The following is a 19343-nucleotide window of genomic DNA, read 5'->3' as shown; positions in this document are numbered from 1 at the left end:
CAACTGAACGTCCTCTTCTAACATGAATGATTAGTATGTCTTTACTAATGACAACTCTCCTCCCACCTCCTAGATGAAAAGTATCAAGTTAACCCAGTTGTCCCCACTTCCTGACACCACTCATTACATAAGTGGCTTCATCAACCCTCTATAGAATCACACTGGCAGTCTTTGGCTAGTGGGCTTGGACAAGTTATTGTCTATCTGCATGTCCTCCTTTCTCCCTTTACTCTCTTTCTGTATTCTTTGTTTTCCTTCCACCCTCCCCCCCCTTTTTCCTCCTCCTTCAGGTCGTGACATTAGGCACCTTGCCTCTTCAGGCCTCTTGCTACTATATTCTTTGAGTTTTCTCCTTTTACCATTTCCTATGTTTTTTTTTAAGTTACTCATATAGATATGCTCCTGATCTCTTTAATGCCTTAGAAAAATAAGGAGGCCATAAAATATTTTTTCCTTTAAAATAAAGTTTCCTTGGCATATGCTGGCTACACTGACTCACTATTTAAATTGATCCTGACTCCTAAAGTTTAGTGAAAGATCACTTTTTTCTGACACTTTTACATCATCCATAAAAGCCATAATTAAATGCCATTTAAGGCATGCTGCAAACTATGTTTCTGAATCTCCTCATAATATAAGAAGCTTATCAGTTGGATTTCATTGACTTTTTAATCTGGGTGCTAAGTGATTTCAAGTGATTTATAACACTTTTGAACCTTCTTTGAAGGTATGATGTACATTCAGTTTAAATTATGAATCCATAAGCAAAAATTTCAAAAAGGGCTTTCTTATAAAAATGAACAAAACTTCATCAAAGCACAGTTTTCTTCTTCATTATCATTCTTGTAGTACATACTCTAAATTGAAAATATTAATATTTACTCAAATATTTGAATGTGATTTTGATAATGTGATGGAATCCCCATTTGTTGTCTAATGTTTCATTCTTATATGACTTCCTAGGAAGCAGCAGTATTCCCACTCACTTATTATATTTTTTATTTCTAGTGAAAACTCAAATGCAACAAGGATTAATATCTATAGCTGCCCGCACTGTTATTACACATCTGGTAAATCACTTGGGCCATTATCCAATGAGTGGTGGTCCTGCTATGTTAACAAGTCAGGTGTGTGAAAATCACGACAATCATTACAGTGAAAGCACTGAACTTTCTCCTGAACTCTTTGAGAGTCCAAATATTCAGTTCTTTGTGTTGAACAATACAACCTTAGTGTCCTGTATCCAGATCAGATCTGAAGAGAGTATACCTGGAGGAGGTTTATCTGCTGGCCTTGCATCAGCCAATTCAAATGTCAGGATTATAGTACGTGATCTTTCTGGAAAATATTCATGGGATTCTGCCATCCTGTATGGACCACCTCTTGTAAGTGGTTTGTCAGAACCTACATCTCTTATACTTTCGTTGTCTCACCAAGAGAAGCCAGAAGAGCCTTCTACATCTCATGAATGCTTAGAAGATATAACAGTTAAAGATGGGGTTTCCCTCCAGATTAGAAGAAGATTTAGAGAAACTGTACCAACTTGGGATACGATAAGAGATGAAGAAGATGTTCTTGACGAGCTTTTGCAGTATTTAGGTGTAACTAGTCCTGAATGCTTACAGAGGACTGGAGTCTCACTTAATATTCCTGCTCCACAGCCTGTGTGCATTTCTGAAAAACAGGAAAATGATGTTATTAACGCTATCCTTAAGCAGCATACAGAGGAAAAAGAATTTGTTGAGAAACACTTTAATGACTTAAACATGAAAGCTGTGGAACAAGATGAACCAACACCTCAGAAACCTCAGTCAGCATTTTATTATTGCAGATTGCTTCTTAGTATATTGGGAATGAATTCCTGGGACAAAAGGTAAGAATAAAGGAGAAATTTTTCCTTTTTTAAAAAATATTAGTCTTATTCATCTTATGATCAGCATTTTAGTCTCTGTTCTTTCCCTCGCTAAATTTTACCTACCAATTAGTTCTTTGACCAGTGGGCAGATTTTCTTTTTTTTTTTGAGTCTACTGAGTCATAATCAGGTTTCAAGGGAATAAAAAGATAACTTAATATAATAAATTAATTTTAACATTTTCATAATGACTAGTATAACTACCTTAGAACTCATAGCTCATACAATTGAAAAAAATCTTGTTTTTTCCAACCTTCATGTAAGCTAATAGGAAAAACTGTTTTTTCTTATAACACTTCTAACACCAAATGTGTGAGTTTTTCACACCAAGCAGTTTCAACAATACCTGGAGTTATCACAGACAAGTTAAGGACTCAGACCAACAAGACTGCCCCCCATTTTAGACATCAATTGCAGGTCTGGGTCACCCATACTTCTGGGCAATTGGCTGTAAATCAGAGGTTCCTACAACCCCCTTCTTGGGTTCGAAAATTAACTATAATGATTCGTAAAACACTTACATTTATCAGTTTATTACAAAGATAGTTAAAGGATACAGATGAACAGCCAGATGAAGAGGTACATAGGGTAAAGTCTGGAAGGATTCCAAGTGTGGAAATTTCTGTCCCTGTGGAGTTGCAGTGTGCCACCCTCCCAGCACACTGAATGTGTTCACCAACCTGGAAGCTCTCCAAATCCCATAATTTAGGGATTTTCATGGAGGTCTTATCATGTAGGCATGATTGATTATTAACTCAGTCTCCAGTTCCTCTCTCTCCCCAGAGGTGGGGCTGAAAGTTTTAAGATCCTAATCATGGCTTGCTCTTTCTGGTGATGAGGCACCATCCTGAAGTTATCCAGGACACCACCAGGAGTCACCTTATTAGAACAAAAGATGCTCTTATTACCCAGGAAATTCCAGAGGTTTTAGGAGGTCTGTGTAAGCCTCTCCTGTCACCTCCAGCACTCAGGAAATTACAAGGGTTTTAGGACCTCTGTGTCAAAAACTGGGGACACAGCCCAAATGTATATTTCTTATTATGGCACATAGCCTAACTTTTTTTTTAGACAAACAGCGATATGATCATTTCTTGTTTGTATCAGAGAAATTAACTCAGGATTTAGCATCAAATCAAGAAAAGAATCTGGATTTCTTTTTTTTTTTTTTTTTTTTTTTTTTTTTTGCGGTTTGTGGGCCTCTCACTGTTGTGGCCTCTCCCGTTGCGGAGCACAGGCTCCAGACGCGCAGGCTCAGCGGCCATGGCTCACGTGCCTAGCCGCTCCGTGGCATGTGGGATCTTCCTGGACCGGGGCACAAACCCGTGTCTCCTGCATCGGCAGGCGGACTCTCAACCACTGCGCCACCAGGGAAGCCCATGGATTTCATTTTTTAAAATTTTGTTTTCTCTTATGCATATTGCAAAACCTCATTAAAAACTTGCAATACACACAGAGTTTTGAAGTAAGTTAAGTAGGAGTTAAATGAAAAGGCATGAGACTTAAAGCAGAAGATCCAGGTGAGAGTCACTTAAACTTTGAGCCTTGGGTTACAGTCTGCAAATTGAGGAAATAACTCCCACCTCACATGATGGTAAGAATTAAATTAGATAATGTATATAAAATACTAAAATTGTACACTAGTGTAAAGCATTATTAATATTTTTAAATATATTTTTAAATTTATCTTTAAAATTGATTTTTAAAATTTTTATGATACTAAAAGCTGTAGGGAAGTGGAAGAAGAAGCATTATTGAATGTATTGTTTTTGTTCAGTTTGTAGTAGAAGGAGAGCTCAGATATCACTGGATGAATAAATCTTAAAGTAATTCAAATGCATATGAAGCACTGAATTGGAATTCTACTTGCTTACCTAGTGTTTATAATCTTACTTGGTTTAAACCCTTCCATTTATTAGAAGGGCGTATCCTCTGCCTTATGGGAAAGCCATGTTATATCAGGAAAACAGTTTGCCTTATGGTATGTCCACATACAGGTAATTGCCACTAATAAAAATTCATTCTTTTGCTGTAGAATGGTCCATACATTGTCTCTTGAGAAAAATTAAAGATGGGAAGCTATATTTTACCACAGCAAGCATTGATTTCATGAATATAATTTATACATAATTTAGCACCTATATAATGTATTTGGTAAAATTTACACACTGCTTTGTAGTGTAAAAAAAGCATATAATGTAAAACAAGAAAAAAAACAAATTCCATCTGGATTACACATCCTTATTTGGTAATGATTTAGATTTTGTGAATATTTTATTTCTCATGAGGAACAACTTTCTCACATATTTTTATGAAACTCTTGAGAAGGAACCTATAAGTATTTTTATCCATTTTCCTGAATATGAGTTTGGGAAACTCACAGCATCTGCAAGGAAATGTTTAAATGGCCAGTAGATTATGACCCACTAGCAGAAATGTATGAGGGCGTGGGTAGAAATAATGACATATATTCTTTACATTTTTTTTAGGGTTTATTCTCCTTTGTGTTAGAAGTATGAAAAGGCAAGAAAAGTATAAGAGTTGCATGAGTAGACTGGAAAGTATTTCCGGAACTGTCATGTCATTCACTGCAAACGTGATGAAAATGTTTATAAATCTCTCTATTTAGGAGGAGCTTTCATCTCCTGAAGAAAAATGAAAAACTACTTAGAGAACTTAGGAACTTGGACTCAAGACAGTGGTAAGTTGTTGGGAAATTTTCAGGTTTAGCTCTGGCACCTGTCAGATATTTCTCTGTTCGTGTGTGAATAATACTGTATTGTTGAATTATAATTTTCTGAGCAGAAACTGTTTTTCATTTATATATACCTTAGAAATAACATTTTTAGAAAAACGTACAGCTGCATTTAAATGTTTGGTATCTTTGGATTGTTTATAAACAATAAACACTCAACTGGTGTTTTATACTTTTGTCTTCAGTTTTTTGCTTTTCCTGTTCCCACAGTCAGTTTGTCCACCCAGCTCTGATTCCACTTACCTTTCTGTCCAGCAAACTCACATATTGTCAACCATTTTTAAAATGCCTTATCTTGCACCCTCAAAACTGTTCTTCTGCTTAAGTTTATATATATATATATATATATATATATATATATAAAATATATATGTGTGTGTGTGTATATATTTCCATAACCAGTTCTCTAATCAGAATCATTCCTAACATCTGCTTTTTCTACTCCTGGGCAGCAGTACATTACTAGAGAAAATTATCAAACCAGTGTCATATAGAGAGTTACTGTATATTCATGCACCTTTACTTCAACAATGCCATCTCTACTGTTTGGCAAATTTTTTATCCCTTGTTCACTTTTACTTTACTTCTCAGAGTAATTGTTATAAATCACTTCTTTGTTCCTCAAGCCTGGCATTATAGTCAAAAGGTCATCTCTACTCTAACCTCGTAAGAATTCACTTCAAAGGTTTGACCCATGTGAAAGACAAATCTGCTAGAACAGTAGTTCTTAACCTTTCTTCTTCCTCCACACATTCACATTTTAACACAGGTTAGTCACATATGTTCATTAATTAAATCCAGTGATTCTTAGGTTGTTTCCAGCTCTGGGCTATTGTGAATAGAGCTGCAATGAACATTTTGGTACATGTCTCTTTTTGAATTATAGTTTTCTCAGGGTATATGCCTAGTAGTGGGATTGCTGGGTCATATGGTTGTTCTATTTTTAGTTTTTTAAGGAACCTCCATACTGTTCTCCATAGTGGCTGTACCAATTCACATTCCCACCAGCAGTGTAAGAGTGTTCCCTTTTCTCCACACCCTCTCCAGCATTTATTGTTTCTAGATTTCTTGATGATGGCCATTCTGACTGGTGTGAGATGATATCTCATTGTAGTTTTGATTTGCATTTCTCTAATGATTAATGATGTTGAGCATTCTTTCATGTGTTTGTTGGCAGTCTGTATATCTTCTTTGGAGAAATGCCTATTTAAGTCTTCTGCCCATTTTTGGATTGGGTTGTTTGTTTTTTTGCTATTGAGCTGCATGAGCTGTTTATAAATTTTGGAGATTAATCCTTTGTCAGTTGCTTCATTTGCAAATATTTTCTCCCATTCTGATGAATGGATAAAGAAGATGTGGCACATATATACAATGGAATATTACTCAGCCATAAAAAGAAACGAAACTGAGCTATTTGTAATGAGGTGGATAGACCTAGAGTCTGTCATACAGAGTGAAGTAAGTCAGAAAGAGAAAGACAAATACCGTATGCTAACACATATATATGGAATTAAAAAAAAAAATGTCATGAAGAACCTAGGGGTAAAACGGGAATAAAGACACAGACCTACTTGAGAATGGACTTGAGGATATGGGGAGGGGGAAGGGTAAGCTGTGACAAAGCGAAAGAGAGGCATGGACATATATACAGTACCAAACGTAAGGTAGATAGATAGCGGGAAGCAGCCACAGAGCACAGGGAGATCAGCTCGGTGCTTTGTGACCGCCTGGAGGGGTGGGATGGGGAGGGTGGGAGGGAGGGAGATGCATGAGGGAAGGGATGTGGGAACAGATGTATATGTATGACTGATTCACTTTGTTATAAAGCAGAAACTAATAAAAAAAAAAAATCCAGTGATTCTGACAATTGGGAAACTAGTTTGTAACAAGCCATTCACCCCGCCATCACTATTCTACAGGAATGCAAAGTGAAGATGATTCAGACCTTTCCCACATCAAAACAAATAGGCCTTACATCTTCGTCTTTTAAAATTTTCTGTATTGAGCCATCTTCTCTTGCTCACTTTCCTCATCAGAAAAGCCTGTTTTTCTTTATATACTTCTGCTTCCTACTTTCTCAGCCTGCTGTAGGATCTTCAAAAAGTTATCCCTTCTTTATCTTGTATTTCTACTTACTTTTCTTACCATAAGCATGTTTGTTATCTGCCTTTAAAACAAAACAAAACAAAACTTTCCTCAGTTACTATCCTTTCAAGCTATAGTACATCCCTTTCATGCCTTTTACTACCAAATCTATAGAAAAATATAATTTTTTATTCATTTCCTGTCATTCCTAACTGGTTTTTGTTGTTTTTAGCTTTTCTCAGAATAATTTTTTTAAATAATGTATAATTTCTTTGGTTATTATAGAAAATATAAAACAGAAAAATAAAATATTGTTATTCATAAGACTTGTTAACATTTCTTTATATATTTTCAGTCTTTCTTTTTGATAGATATATGTATGATTTTTGTTTTACAAAACTGGAATCATAGTAATGTATAGTAAGTTATGTCTTTTAAAAAACTCTATATTAGCATTTTCTCAGCCATTTTGATATTCTTCAAAAAAAATTCTATGGCACCAAGTTTTATGATTTTGGACATTTGAGTTGTTTTTAATTTCTTGCCCTAGAATAGATTCCTAGAAATAGAATTATTAGGTCAAAGCATAAGGACTTATTTCAGGCCATATATATTATAAAATTGCTTTCCATTAAGTACTGGTTTCTAATCCTACCACCGTTGTATAACTTCAGCCTGTCCAGCAAAAGATATTGATGACATTTTCTTAACCTTTATAATTTGAGGGGCAAATCATGGTATCTCATTAATTTATAGTTTTTAATTACTAGGGAGGTTAATATTTTTCATATATTTGTAAAAAATTTCTAAATTCTCTCTTAGTGTCCTTTTTCTGTTTTTCTATTTAGGAATTTTTCTTATATGTAAGAGCTCTTTTACGTATGTGTATGTGTTAAGGATTAACTTTTGTATTTATTGTGGGAGTTCTCCTAGTTAGTCATTTGGCTTTCAGTTTTCAACAACTTCAGGTTGTTTAACAACCCATTTTTATGTAGTAATTATATCTCTCAATCTTTTTTTTTAAATTTCTTCAGTTTTTTGCTGTGCTTAGAGAGTTCTGTCTTGAAATCAATTAAACATTGTTACATTTCCTTCTAGATTTTTAAGTATTTGGTTGGAGTGGTAATTATTTTATATTTAATTCTTTATTCCTTCTGGAATGCATTTTGATTTATGGAATGAGAAATGGAACCACCTTGAATGTTGGAAAATAGTCTATTTCTATAATTTGTTAAATAATCCATATCTTTCCCATTGATTTGATATTATCTTTATCAAATACTAAGCTGTTTCAAAGCTATCTGTTCATTTCTATTGATTGGTCTATCAATTTTGTGGAGATGTTACTGTTTAATTTATTGTAGCTTTATAATTTAGTATCTGATAGGCTCAGTCTTCTTCCTCACCCCACCCACACGCATTCTTCTTTTTTTAGATGTTCTCGCCTGTTTTTTCTTCCAGAAACATGTTATTGATTAGAATTATGCTGTTGTTTTCCAGAAAAAAAAATCCCATTGCTATTTTGATTTGATTTGCAATAAAAGTTTCCTATGGGAAGAATAAACACATTTATTATCATCATTCTTCCCATTCACAATCATGGAGTGTTTTTTATTTATTCTGATACCCAGACATTACCTTTAGGGGTGTTTTACTTTTGTGTTGCTATTCTGAGTAGAATCTTCCCCCCATTATATTTTGTATCCAAGTACTTTAATGAATTCTCTCTTTTTTTAAAAAAAATATATTTATTTATTTATTTTTGGCTGCATTGGGTCTTTGTTGCTGTGCGTAGGCTTTCTCTAGTTGTGGCGAGTGGGGACTACTCTTCCTTGTGGTGCGCGGGCTTCTCAATGCGGTGGCTTCTCTTGTTGCAGAGCACGGGCTGTAGGTGCACAGGCTTCAGTAGTTGTGGCGCATGAGCTTAGTTGCTCCATGGCATGTGGGATCTTCGTGGACCAGGGCTCGAACCCGTGTCCCCTGCATTGACCGGCAGATTCTTTTATTTTTTTGATTAAATATACTAATTTTATTATTTCAATTTTAAGTCTTATTTCTCTTTTCTTTTTTCTTTTTTTCCCTTTTTAAACATCTTTATTGGAGTATAATTACAATGGTGTGTTAATCTCTGCTTTTTAACAGAATGAATCAGCTATACATATACATATATCCCCATATCTCCTCCCTCTTGCGTCTCCCTCACATCCTCCCTATCCCACCCCTCTACCTGGTCACAAAGCACCGAGCTGATCTCCAACAGGCAGATTCTTAACCACTGCGCCACCAGGGAAGTCCCTCTCTTGTTGATTTTAAACATTTTATAGTTGTCTCACTCTTAGGATTTGCTTAGGTATATAATCGTTTTCTGCAAGTCATCTCCTTTTGAAAAGTTATGCCATTATTTTCTTATATCATCATGTCTGATTGTACTGACTAAAACTTGCACTACAGTGTTAAATAGTTATAGGAAGAGTGGTCATCCTTGTCTTTTCTGCTTTTAATGGAAATGACTCTTCTGTTTCATACTTAAGTAAAATATTGGTTGTTAGTTTGAAATAGATAATTTTTATCATTCTGAGAAAGTAGCCTGTTTTCTAGGAGATTTCATAATGAAAGGTAGTTAAATGTTATCAGAATCCTTTTCAGCATCTATTCAGGTTTTTATATATTTTTATATTCAGCTTTTGCTTTCTTAACTAGTTGATGTATATTAACTAGATTGCTAATATTAAATAATTCTTGCATTCTTGGGATAAACCTTATTGGGTCCTTTGACTTCCTGTTGGGTTAAATTTGTTAGAATTTCATTTTTAATTAGGGCATGGTTCATCTATTAGAATATTTTATAGTTAATTTTTTGCCTGTTCTAATGTTTTCAGAATTAACATTACAGCCAGATTCATAAAATGAATATTATCTATTTGAAAATTTGGAGGAATTAGTAGAATTTCGAATTATTTCCATTTGTTTCATCGTTTTTAGTCTTTTCAGTTTTTCTTTTACCTCTTAGGTCAATTTCAGGGCTTTTTTTTTTTTTTTACAGAACTCAATTTCACTGAGATTTCAAAAGATACTTAGTAGAGATTCATACATGGTGTCATAATTCTCTACTACATTCCTTTTCTCAGTTTTATAGGGCTTTTCTTTTTCTTTTTTTTATATATATATAATTAATTTCTGTATTCCCATGTCATCCCTTCAACAGTTTTTTTTGACCCCTAGCTGTATTGAGATATAATTGACATATAACATCGTGTAAGTTTAAGGTTTAAACATAACGATTTTTATATATTGCAAAATGATTACCACAACAATGTTAGTTACTACATCATCACTTCACTTAGTTACAGTTTTTGTCGTGAGAACTGTAAAAATCCATTCATAGCAACGTTCAAATATACAGTACAGTACTGTTAACTATAGTAACTGTAATGTCCATTATACCCCCAAACTTTTTCATCCTATAGCTGGAAATTTGTACCCTTTGCCCCCTTTACCCATCCTCCACCCAATCTGATCTCAGTTTCTGTGAATCTAGATTTTTTAGATTTCACATATAAGTGAGAACATGCAATATTTGTCTTTCTCTGTCTGACTTATTTCTCTTAGCATAATGCCCTCAGGGTTCAACCATGTTGTCACAAATGCCAGGATTTCCTTCTTTTTTATGGTTGAATCCCGTTGTAAATACCACATTTTCTTAATTCATTCATCCATCGGTGGACACTTAGATTGTTTCCATACCTTGGCTATTGTAAATAATGCTGCTGTGAACACAAGGGTGCAGATATCTTTTCCAGTTAGTATTTTCATTTCCTTTGGATATATTCCCAGAAGTGGGATTGCCAGATCATGTGGTAGTTCTATTTTTAATTTTTTGAGGACCCTCCATACTTTTTACAGAGTTGACTGCGCCAGTTTACATTCCCACCAACAGTGCACGAGGATTCCCTTTTCTCCACATCCCCTCCAACACTTATCGCTTGTCTTTTTTTTTTCCTTTTTTTTTTTTTTGCAGTACGTGGGCCTCTCACTGTTGTGGCCTCTCCCGTTGCGGAGCACAGGCTCCGGACGCACAGGTTCAGCGGCCATGGCTCATGGGCCTAGCCGCTCCGTGGCACGTGGGATCTTCCCGGACCGGGGCACGAACCCATGTCCCCTGCATCGGCAGGCGGACTCTCAACCACTGCGCCACCAGGGAAGTCCCGCTTGTCTTTTTGATAATAGCCATTCTACTGGGTGTGAGGTGATATCGCAGTGTAGTTTTTCATTTCCATTTTCCGATGACTAGTGATATTAAGTACTTTTTCATGTACTTCTTGGCCATTTGAATATCATTTTTAGAAAAATGTCTATTCATGTCCTTTGCCCATTTTTTAATTGTATTATAAGTGTTTTATTGCAATTGAGTTGTATGAGTTTCTTACATTATCAGAAATGTAATTTGCAAATATTTTCTTCCACTCTGTGAGTTACCTTTTCATTTTGTTTATCCTTTCTTTTGCTGTGCAGCTTTTTAGTTTGATGTGATCCCACTTGTTTATTATTTTTGTTTTGCTTTTGTTGCTTGAGCTTTGGGTGTTATATCCATAAAATCATAGACAAGACCAATGTCCAGGACCTTACCCGTTTATTTTCATTTTAGGGGTTTTATGGTTTCAGGTCTTAGATTTAAGTCTTTAATCCATTTCAAGTTAACTTTTGTGAGTGGTGTAAGACAAGGGTCCACTTTAATTCTTTTGCATGTGAATGTCCAGTTTTCCCAATACCATTTATTTCTCAATTGGTTTATCTTTTCAAAGAACCAACTGTTGGTTTGCTTCATATTTTCTAGTTTCCTATTCTCTATTTTATTTATTTATGCTCTAATCTTTATTATTTCCCCTTTTCTGCTAACTTTGGGATTAGTTTATTCTTTTTCTAGTTCCTTTAGGTATAAAGTTAAGCTGTTTATTTGAGATCTTTCTTTTTCTTAATGTATGTGTTTATCATTACAGACTTCCCTCTTGGAACTTGCTATACTTCATACTTTCAGTGTGTATTTCTATTTTTGTTTGTCTCAAGATATTTTTTAAACTTCCCTTTTGATTTCTTCTTTGATCTATTGGTTGTTCAGGAGTGTGTCGTTTAATTTCTATGTGTCTGTGAACTTTCTGGCTTTTCTCTTGTTATTGATTTCTATTTTAATTCCATTGTGTTTGGAAAAGATACTTGATATAATTTCTAGCTTCTTGAATTTGTTGAGACTTGTTTTGCATCCTAACACATTATCTATCCTAGAAAATGTTCTGTGTGCACTTGAAAAGAGTGTATATTCTGCTGCTGTTGGACAGAATGTTCTGTGTATGTCTGTTAGGTATATAGTGTTGTTCAAATCCACTGCTCCCTTTTTCAGTCTCTGTCTGGATAATCTGTCCATTATTGAGACTGGGATATTAAAACCCCCAACTAATACTGTATTGCTGTTTATTTCCTTTTCTATTAGTATTTGCTTTATATACAGCATACAGAACCTTTATACTTTTACTTCTTCCCTCACATTTTAGGTTATTGGTGTTACAATTTCCATCTTTTTTGTATTATGTATTAAATAACAAATTATTGTAATTATGGTTTCTTTTAAAATGTTTTTTAACTTTTAAGCTATATTTGTAAGTGAATTATGCACCACCATTACAGTGGGCTTTTTTTTTCTGGATGCAAATAATCTATTTAATCTTTTCAGAGAAACAGTTTCTCATTTATCATATTCTATTATGTTCTGTTTTTTAACTCTTTAATTACTGTTATTTCTTGTTTATAAGCTTTATATTGTTCTTTTTCTTCTAGAATTGAATGTTATCTGTCTTAGTTTTATTCTTTATTATTTAACAATGAAATAGTCTTATGCTCTAAATTTTTTCTGAGTGTAGATCCTGTCCATTGTTTTAGTCTCAGCTTAAACATCATTTTTTTCTGAAAAGCCTTTCCCTAAGCTACTGCTAACCCTTTACCTTTCTCCCCAGTTCCTTCCACCCTGTGTTTGGATATCCTTCCATGGGCTTTCAGAGATCCCTATAACACTTTCCTGTCATAGTATTTATCACACTGTATTAATATTATTATTACTTCTTAGATATTCTTTCCAAGACAGTTATAAAATTAAAACCCTCTAAGTAGTCTCTGAGTTCTCATATCCTAATTCTTCCCCATAATAATTTATCTTTGGTACTAGATGGTACCAAAGTCATTGGGGGCACAAATCATAACTCTTTTGCTGTCTTGCTCACCATGTGTTCTCAGACCTCTACTGTTCTACTGAAACTATCCTTTTGAAGGGTAGTATTCTGACCACCATGGCTAAAGTTTTCTCCATCCTCTCCAGCCTCCTTGATTTATCTAATTAATTAAATTTAATTAATTTAATAGGCACTTAAAAATTATAGCTGTTTTAGATTTACAAAATAATCAATTGCAAAATACAGAGCATTCCTACATACCCTCTTTCCCCCTATACATAGTTACCCCTATTATTTTTATCTTGTATCAGTATGGTACATTTGCTAAAATTGATGAGCCAATATTGATATATTATTATTAACTGAAGTTTATATTAGATTCACTCTTGGTGTTGTACATTGTATGAGTTTTAACAAATGTATAATGACATGTATACTCATTACAATATAATACAGAATAGTTTCTGCCCTAAAAACTCCTGAGTATTATATGCCCTAAAAGTTCAGTACTGTTGTCTGTTCTCTCTTTAAAATGTTCTTCTCCCCTGGCTTCTAAAGTCATGTTAAATTACTTTGTTCTAAAGTAAAACTGTCTAAAGTAAAATTTTTATTTTATTCCTAGTGACTTCCAAATGGCTGACCAGACTCTTTAGTCTAGAACTCAGGCCATACAAGCCAATCTTGGCTATTTATGGTTTCTTTACATTACGTAATATTTTTCTACTTGGCTCCTGCTAAACTAGTTATTTCTAGTTTGTCTTCACTGGCTCATTTTCTGCTGCCTTCTCCCCTAACATAGTTTTCCTTCTCACTGGGATATCTCTCATATCTTCTCAACCCCATTCTTTTCTGTCCATGTACTCCTATCTCTTAATTCCCAGTCATGATTTTGTAGCTGCTTATTACAATTTTTTCCCTGCCTCCTTACTTCTGTTTCCAGGTCATCAGTTCTTTCCCAAGTAACATCCTCCTCCTAATTTTCTCCATTATATTTAGAAGTACCATTTCAGTGTCACCCACACTTGACCATTTCCTTTCCCTTGCCCTTAGTGTTTATTGTTATGTCAGTTCTTTCTTCTTATTATTTCTCACTTCTGTCTCTTCTTTGCTTTTCCTACTCCCAACTTCTTGATTCATGTCCTTATTACTTCTTTCGGAGAGAGTTAAAACAACTCTCTCATCTTCTAACTCTTCACCATCTAGACAATATTCACCACGAGAATAATTTTTCTAAAGTAAAATTTTTATTTCATTCCTTAGTGACTTCCCAGTGCCTGACCAGACTCCTTAGTCTAGAACTCAGGCCATACCAGCCAGTCTTGGCTATTCATGGTTTCTTTACATTACCTTATGCTTTTCTACTTCTTGGCTCCTGCTAAACTGCTTCCATTCTCATATGTACCTGGAATATATGAAGGACATCTTTCTTGAGACAGCATAGGTTTTCTTTTTGATATTGTACACCACATGAACACATGACATTTATTTTGCTTTTTTAAACAAATTAAATAATGAAAACAAGTTTCCTTTCTTTTTCTAACATATTGGGTTCAGATAAAAATTCATTCTAATTATGTGACAGTAAGGCAACTTTGAGCTTCTTCTTAAGCCAAGAACCTGGAAACAAACCTGATTACTTGTCTGGAGGATTAGGGTGGAAGAAAATGAAAAGTTACTTTCCTTATAGTCTTACCTCTCCAGACCATTTATAGATCCTTTGTTTTCTTTGACTAGATTAACTGATTCCTATTCCTCATGGTTGAACCATCAGATTTTTAAATTTCAAATCTCCAAATTATTTGTATTATTATTTCTATTGCAGTGTATATACAGGGAATCAGAAATGCTTATAACTTAGCATATTTCACTTTGAATTTTCCAGTAGTAAGCTCATAATATTTTGCCAGTACTGGACATATTGTAGAATATTTATGGCTGCAAGTTCAGTAATCTCATTTTTTCTAATCTTTTTACCTCATTCACTCTTGTGGTACATACTAATCTAATGGCAATCAATAAATACCAAGCATCTAGTAGAAGTAGTAAGTAGAAAAATAAGAAGGAATGCTGAAAAATTAAAATTTGACATAAAAGAGCAGCTAAACTCTGCTTTTTCAAATTTTAAAAAGGACAGATAATATAAAGGTGATTTCACTTTTACTTTTGCATTTTAAAGATTTATTTTCTAATTTTTCCTATATGGCTCATATATTTCTCTTTTTGATTTATATAGTATTAGGTGAATAGTTCTATGCAACTCTTCTCAATTTTATAAATTGTGATTTTTGAGTTCTAGCTGATAGCCCTTTACCTAGGAAATTGAGAACACTGAGAGGTCCCCTTTCTTCCAGGATCAGAATTTACACATAGTAGGTCATACTTCCAACTTAAATTCTAACAGCTTTATTGAGATGTAATTCACATACCATAAGATTCACTCATTTAAAGTGTACATGTTTTTAGTATATTCACAGACAACTATCACAGCAATCTAATTTTAGAATATTTCCTTCAAAAAGAAACCTCATACCTATTACCAGTCACTCTCTATTACCCCCAAACATCACCCCCTACTCCCCATCTCTGGACAACGCTAATCTACTTTCCTTCTGTATAGATTTGCCTATTCTGGATATTTCATATAATAGCAATCAAACATATGTGGTCTTTTGTGGCAGGCTTCTTAGCACAGTGTTTTCAAAATTCATCCATGTTGCAGCATGTGTCAGCACTTCATTTCTTCTTATTCCTGAATAATATTCCATTATGTGAATATCCTATATTTTGTTTATCCATTCATCTCTTGATGGATATTTGCATTAGTTTCACTTTCCGGCTGTTATGAATAATGCTACTGTGAACATTCATGTAGCTTTTACACGGACATTTTATAGTGGTGTAAACTTCTTTATGAGACTTTCATAGTTTCAGACCTTAATTTTAAGTCTGTGATGCTTTTTAATTTAATTTCTGTATATGGTATGAGGTAAGAATCCAACTTCATTGGATATCTACAACTGCATTGTAGCTATCCAGTTCCTTCAGCACCGTTTGCTGAAAACACTATTTTTTTCCTCATTGAATTGGCTTGGTACCATTGCAAAAAGCAATTGATGATAAACATAAAGGTTTATTTCAGGACCCAAGATTCTATTCCATATAGAGCTATATGTTTCTGCTGTGGTAGTACCACAGTCCATTGACTGCTGTAGTTTTGTAGTAGGTTTTAAAATTGGGAATTATGAGTCCTCTAACTTTGTTCTTCTTTTTCAAGATTATTTTGGCTGTTTGTGATTTTTTGCATTTTCCAGTGAATTTTAGGATCAGCTTATCAATTTCTACAAAAAGAGCTGGGACTTTGATAGCACTTGCATTAAATTTGTAGATCAGTTTGGGAAATATTATCTTAACAATATTAAGTTTTTCAGTCCATGAATGTGGGATTTTTTTTAAGATCTTTAATTTTTTTCAACAATGTAGCTTTCAGAGTATAAGTTGTGTACTTTTGTTAAATATATACCTAAGTATTTTTATTATTTTTGATGCTATTATAAAAGAAATAGCTTTCTTAATTTTGTTTTTGGATTGTTCATGTTAGTTTATAAAAATACAGTTGATTTTCATATGTTGATATTATATCCTGAATCATTTCTGAAGTCATTTATTAGCTCTAATAGCTTTTTAGTGGATTCCTTAGGATTTTCTATACACAGAATCATCTCATCTGCAAGTGGAAGTAGTTTTACTACTTCCTTTTCAATCAGATTACTAATTCAGTTTCTTTAGTTGTTATTGAACTATTCTGGTATCCTATTTTCCCTTGAGTTGGTTTTAATAATTTGTGTCTTTCTAAGAATTTGTCCATTTAATCTAATTATCTGATTTTGGGCATACAATTGTTGATAGTATTCCTTAATAATACTTTTTGTTTCTATAAGGTATGTATTGATGTCTCTTCTTTCATTCCTGATTTTCGTAAATTGAGTTTTTTTTCTTGCTCATTCTGGCTATAGGTTGATTTTGTTTAACAGCTCAAAGAACCAATTTAAAATTTTTCTCTTGTTTTTCTGTTCTGTTTCATTGATTTCCACACTAGTCTTTATTATTGTCCTCTTTCTGCTTTCTTTGAGTTTAGTTGCTCTTCTTTTTCTAGTTTCTTAAGGTGGAAGGTTTAGTTTTTGATGTGAGATCTTTTTCTTTTTTTTTTTTTTTTTTTTTTTTTTTGCTGTACGCGGGCCTCTCACTGTTGTGGCCTCTCCCGTTGCGGAGCGTAGGCTCCGGATGCGCAGGCTCAGCGGCCATGGCTCACGGGCCCAGGCGCTCTGTGCCATGTGGGATCTTCCCAGACTGGGGCACGAACCCGTGTCCCCTGCATCGGCAGGCAGATTCTCAACCACTGCACCACCAGGGAAGCCCTTTTTTTTTTTTTTTTCCTTTTTTTTTTTTCTTTTTTTTAATATAGGTGTTTATGTCCATAAATTTACAAATGAGCCCTGCTTTACCTGCATGCCATCAGTTTTGTCATATTATATTTTCATTTTCATTCATCTCTAAGGTTTTTTTTCCTAATTTCACTTGAGATTTATTCTTTGACCAATCACTTATTTAGGAGTACATCTTTTCATTTCTACATATTTGTAAATTTTCTTCTTTTATTGATTTCTAATTTTATTCTATTATGATTAGAAAACATACTTTGCATGGTTTCAGTTATTTCAAATGTATTGAGGCTTGTTCTGTGGCCTACCATATGGTCTGTCCTGAGAAAGATATTCCAGGTTTGCTTGAGGAGAATGTGTTTTTCTGCTCCTGTTGGGTGGAGTGTTCTTTAGGTATTTTATACTATTATTCAAGTCTTCTGTTTCCTTGTTAATATTCTCTTAGTTGTTTGTCCATTATTGAAAGTGAGGTATTGAAGTCTCCAGCTATGATTATAGAAATAGCTATTTCTGCCTTCAATTCTGTCTGATTTTGCTTCATGTATTTTGAAGCTCTGTTGTTGGGTGCATATGTTTTTAATTTTCATATCTTCCTGTTATAAGGACCTTTAACATTATGAAATGTATCATCTTTTATAACTTTTTTTTTCCTGAAATGAGTGTCTTTATTGCTTGAACCATACAAATATGAGGAATGGGGACAGGCCAGTGGGGAGGGGGGAGAATTGTCAGATTAATACACAGAAGGAAAAAAAAAACATACACAGAAAGGAAAAAGAAAGGAAGGAACATACACAGAAAGGAAAAAGGAACCCCACCCACCCAAACCAACCCCACTCCACCCCAGGATGTCTCTCTGTGAACTACCTGTAACATTTTTATGTAAAAGTTTAATATTAGTATAGCTATGCTGGCCCTCTTGGTTACTGTTTGCATAGCATCTTCTTCTGTTTCTTTTACTTTCTACTTTGTGTCTTTGAATCAAAAGTACGTTGGCACTTGTTGTTTGCTTGGGTCATTGTTTATTTTCTAGTTAGCTTGGAAAGCCAAATTTCATACAAGAAATTGGCTTTTATGAGCATTTTTAATTTTAGGGAGAACTAAAACTAAAATGTCTAAGAACTTGTTAGTTACTCCATACAGTTTTATAATATTTGTGTATACATTTCTTATAAGTACTTTGGAGAAATGGATCATTTCTCACTCATCTCTGTACTCCTACTTAATTTTATTTCTAAAACACAGTCCCTTTAACTCTGGGATTCAGCCACATTGCACAACAGGCAGCTCTTCAGATGCTTTGTGCATTCACACCTGTGTGTCTTTCTTGATACTTTCTCTCCTTCATTTGTCAAATCTTACTTACCTTCACCCAGCTTAATATTACCTTCTCCTTTAAGTTTCTCTCTGTTTCTCAGTCAGAAGTAATCATCCTTTTCTTCTGTTTTGAGCACAATTTTGTAACTTTTATAATTTTTTACTTATAATTACTTGTCTCCCTTAGTAGATTATAAGGTTTAATTCATTTTCATCTTTTTATTGCCACATATTTAGAAGTTAATTATTGGATGAATGAATGGATAAATTAATGATTAAGTGACTGGTGAAATCTTTTGTTTTATAGCCGAGAGACACACAAGATTGCAGTATTTTATGTTGCTGAAGGACAAGAAGACAAACATTCCATTCTCACCAATACAGGAGGAAGTCAAGCATATGAAGATTTTGTAGCTGGTCTTGGTTGGGAGGTATTGTTTTTAAATTATACAAATATCATTTTATTTCTATTTGGAAGCAATGGTTTTCTTTTTCTTTCTAGCTTATTTTAGAAACATTATTTTAGGAGACTCAACAACATAACAATGGGTTTGATATTGTTTCTGCCTTATATCTCATCTACAAAGACAGCAGCAGTTGGGACTTAGGAAAGTTTTTG

General features: G+C 34.1%; 1 protein-coding gene across 3 annotated transcripts in view; it reads left to right on the top strand.

Moving 5' to 3' along the window:
- RALGAPA1 (Ral GTPase activating protein catalytic subunit alpha 1) overlaps positions 1-19343 on the top strand; it is a gene marked incomplete at its 3' end in the record, with an annotated part of 235275 nt that overhangs the window by 157988 nt on the left and 57944 nt on the right. For all 3 annotated transcript variants that reach the window (XM_079701197.1, XM_079701195.1, XM_079701196.1), the window contains 3 exons: positions 1009-1873; positions 4540-4611; positions 19032-19155. In XM_079701197.1, the coding sequence (XP_079557323.1) occupies positions 1009-1873; positions 4540-4611; positions 19032-19155 (1061 nt within the window). The remainder of the gene's footprint in view (positions 1-1008; positions 1874-4539; positions 4612-19031; positions 19156-19343) is intronic.

This window comes from Hyperoodon ampullatus (assembly GCF_949752795.1).
Source record: "Hyperoodon ampullatus genome assembly, chromosome: 3".
Classification (NCBI taxonomy): domain Eukaryota; kingdom Metazoa; phylum Chordata; class Mammalia; order Artiodactyla; family Ziphiidae; genus Hyperoodon; species Hyperoodon ampullatus.
Note: the sequence above shows the minus strand (reverse complement) of the source record. Positions and strands in the feature narration are given on the sequence as shown.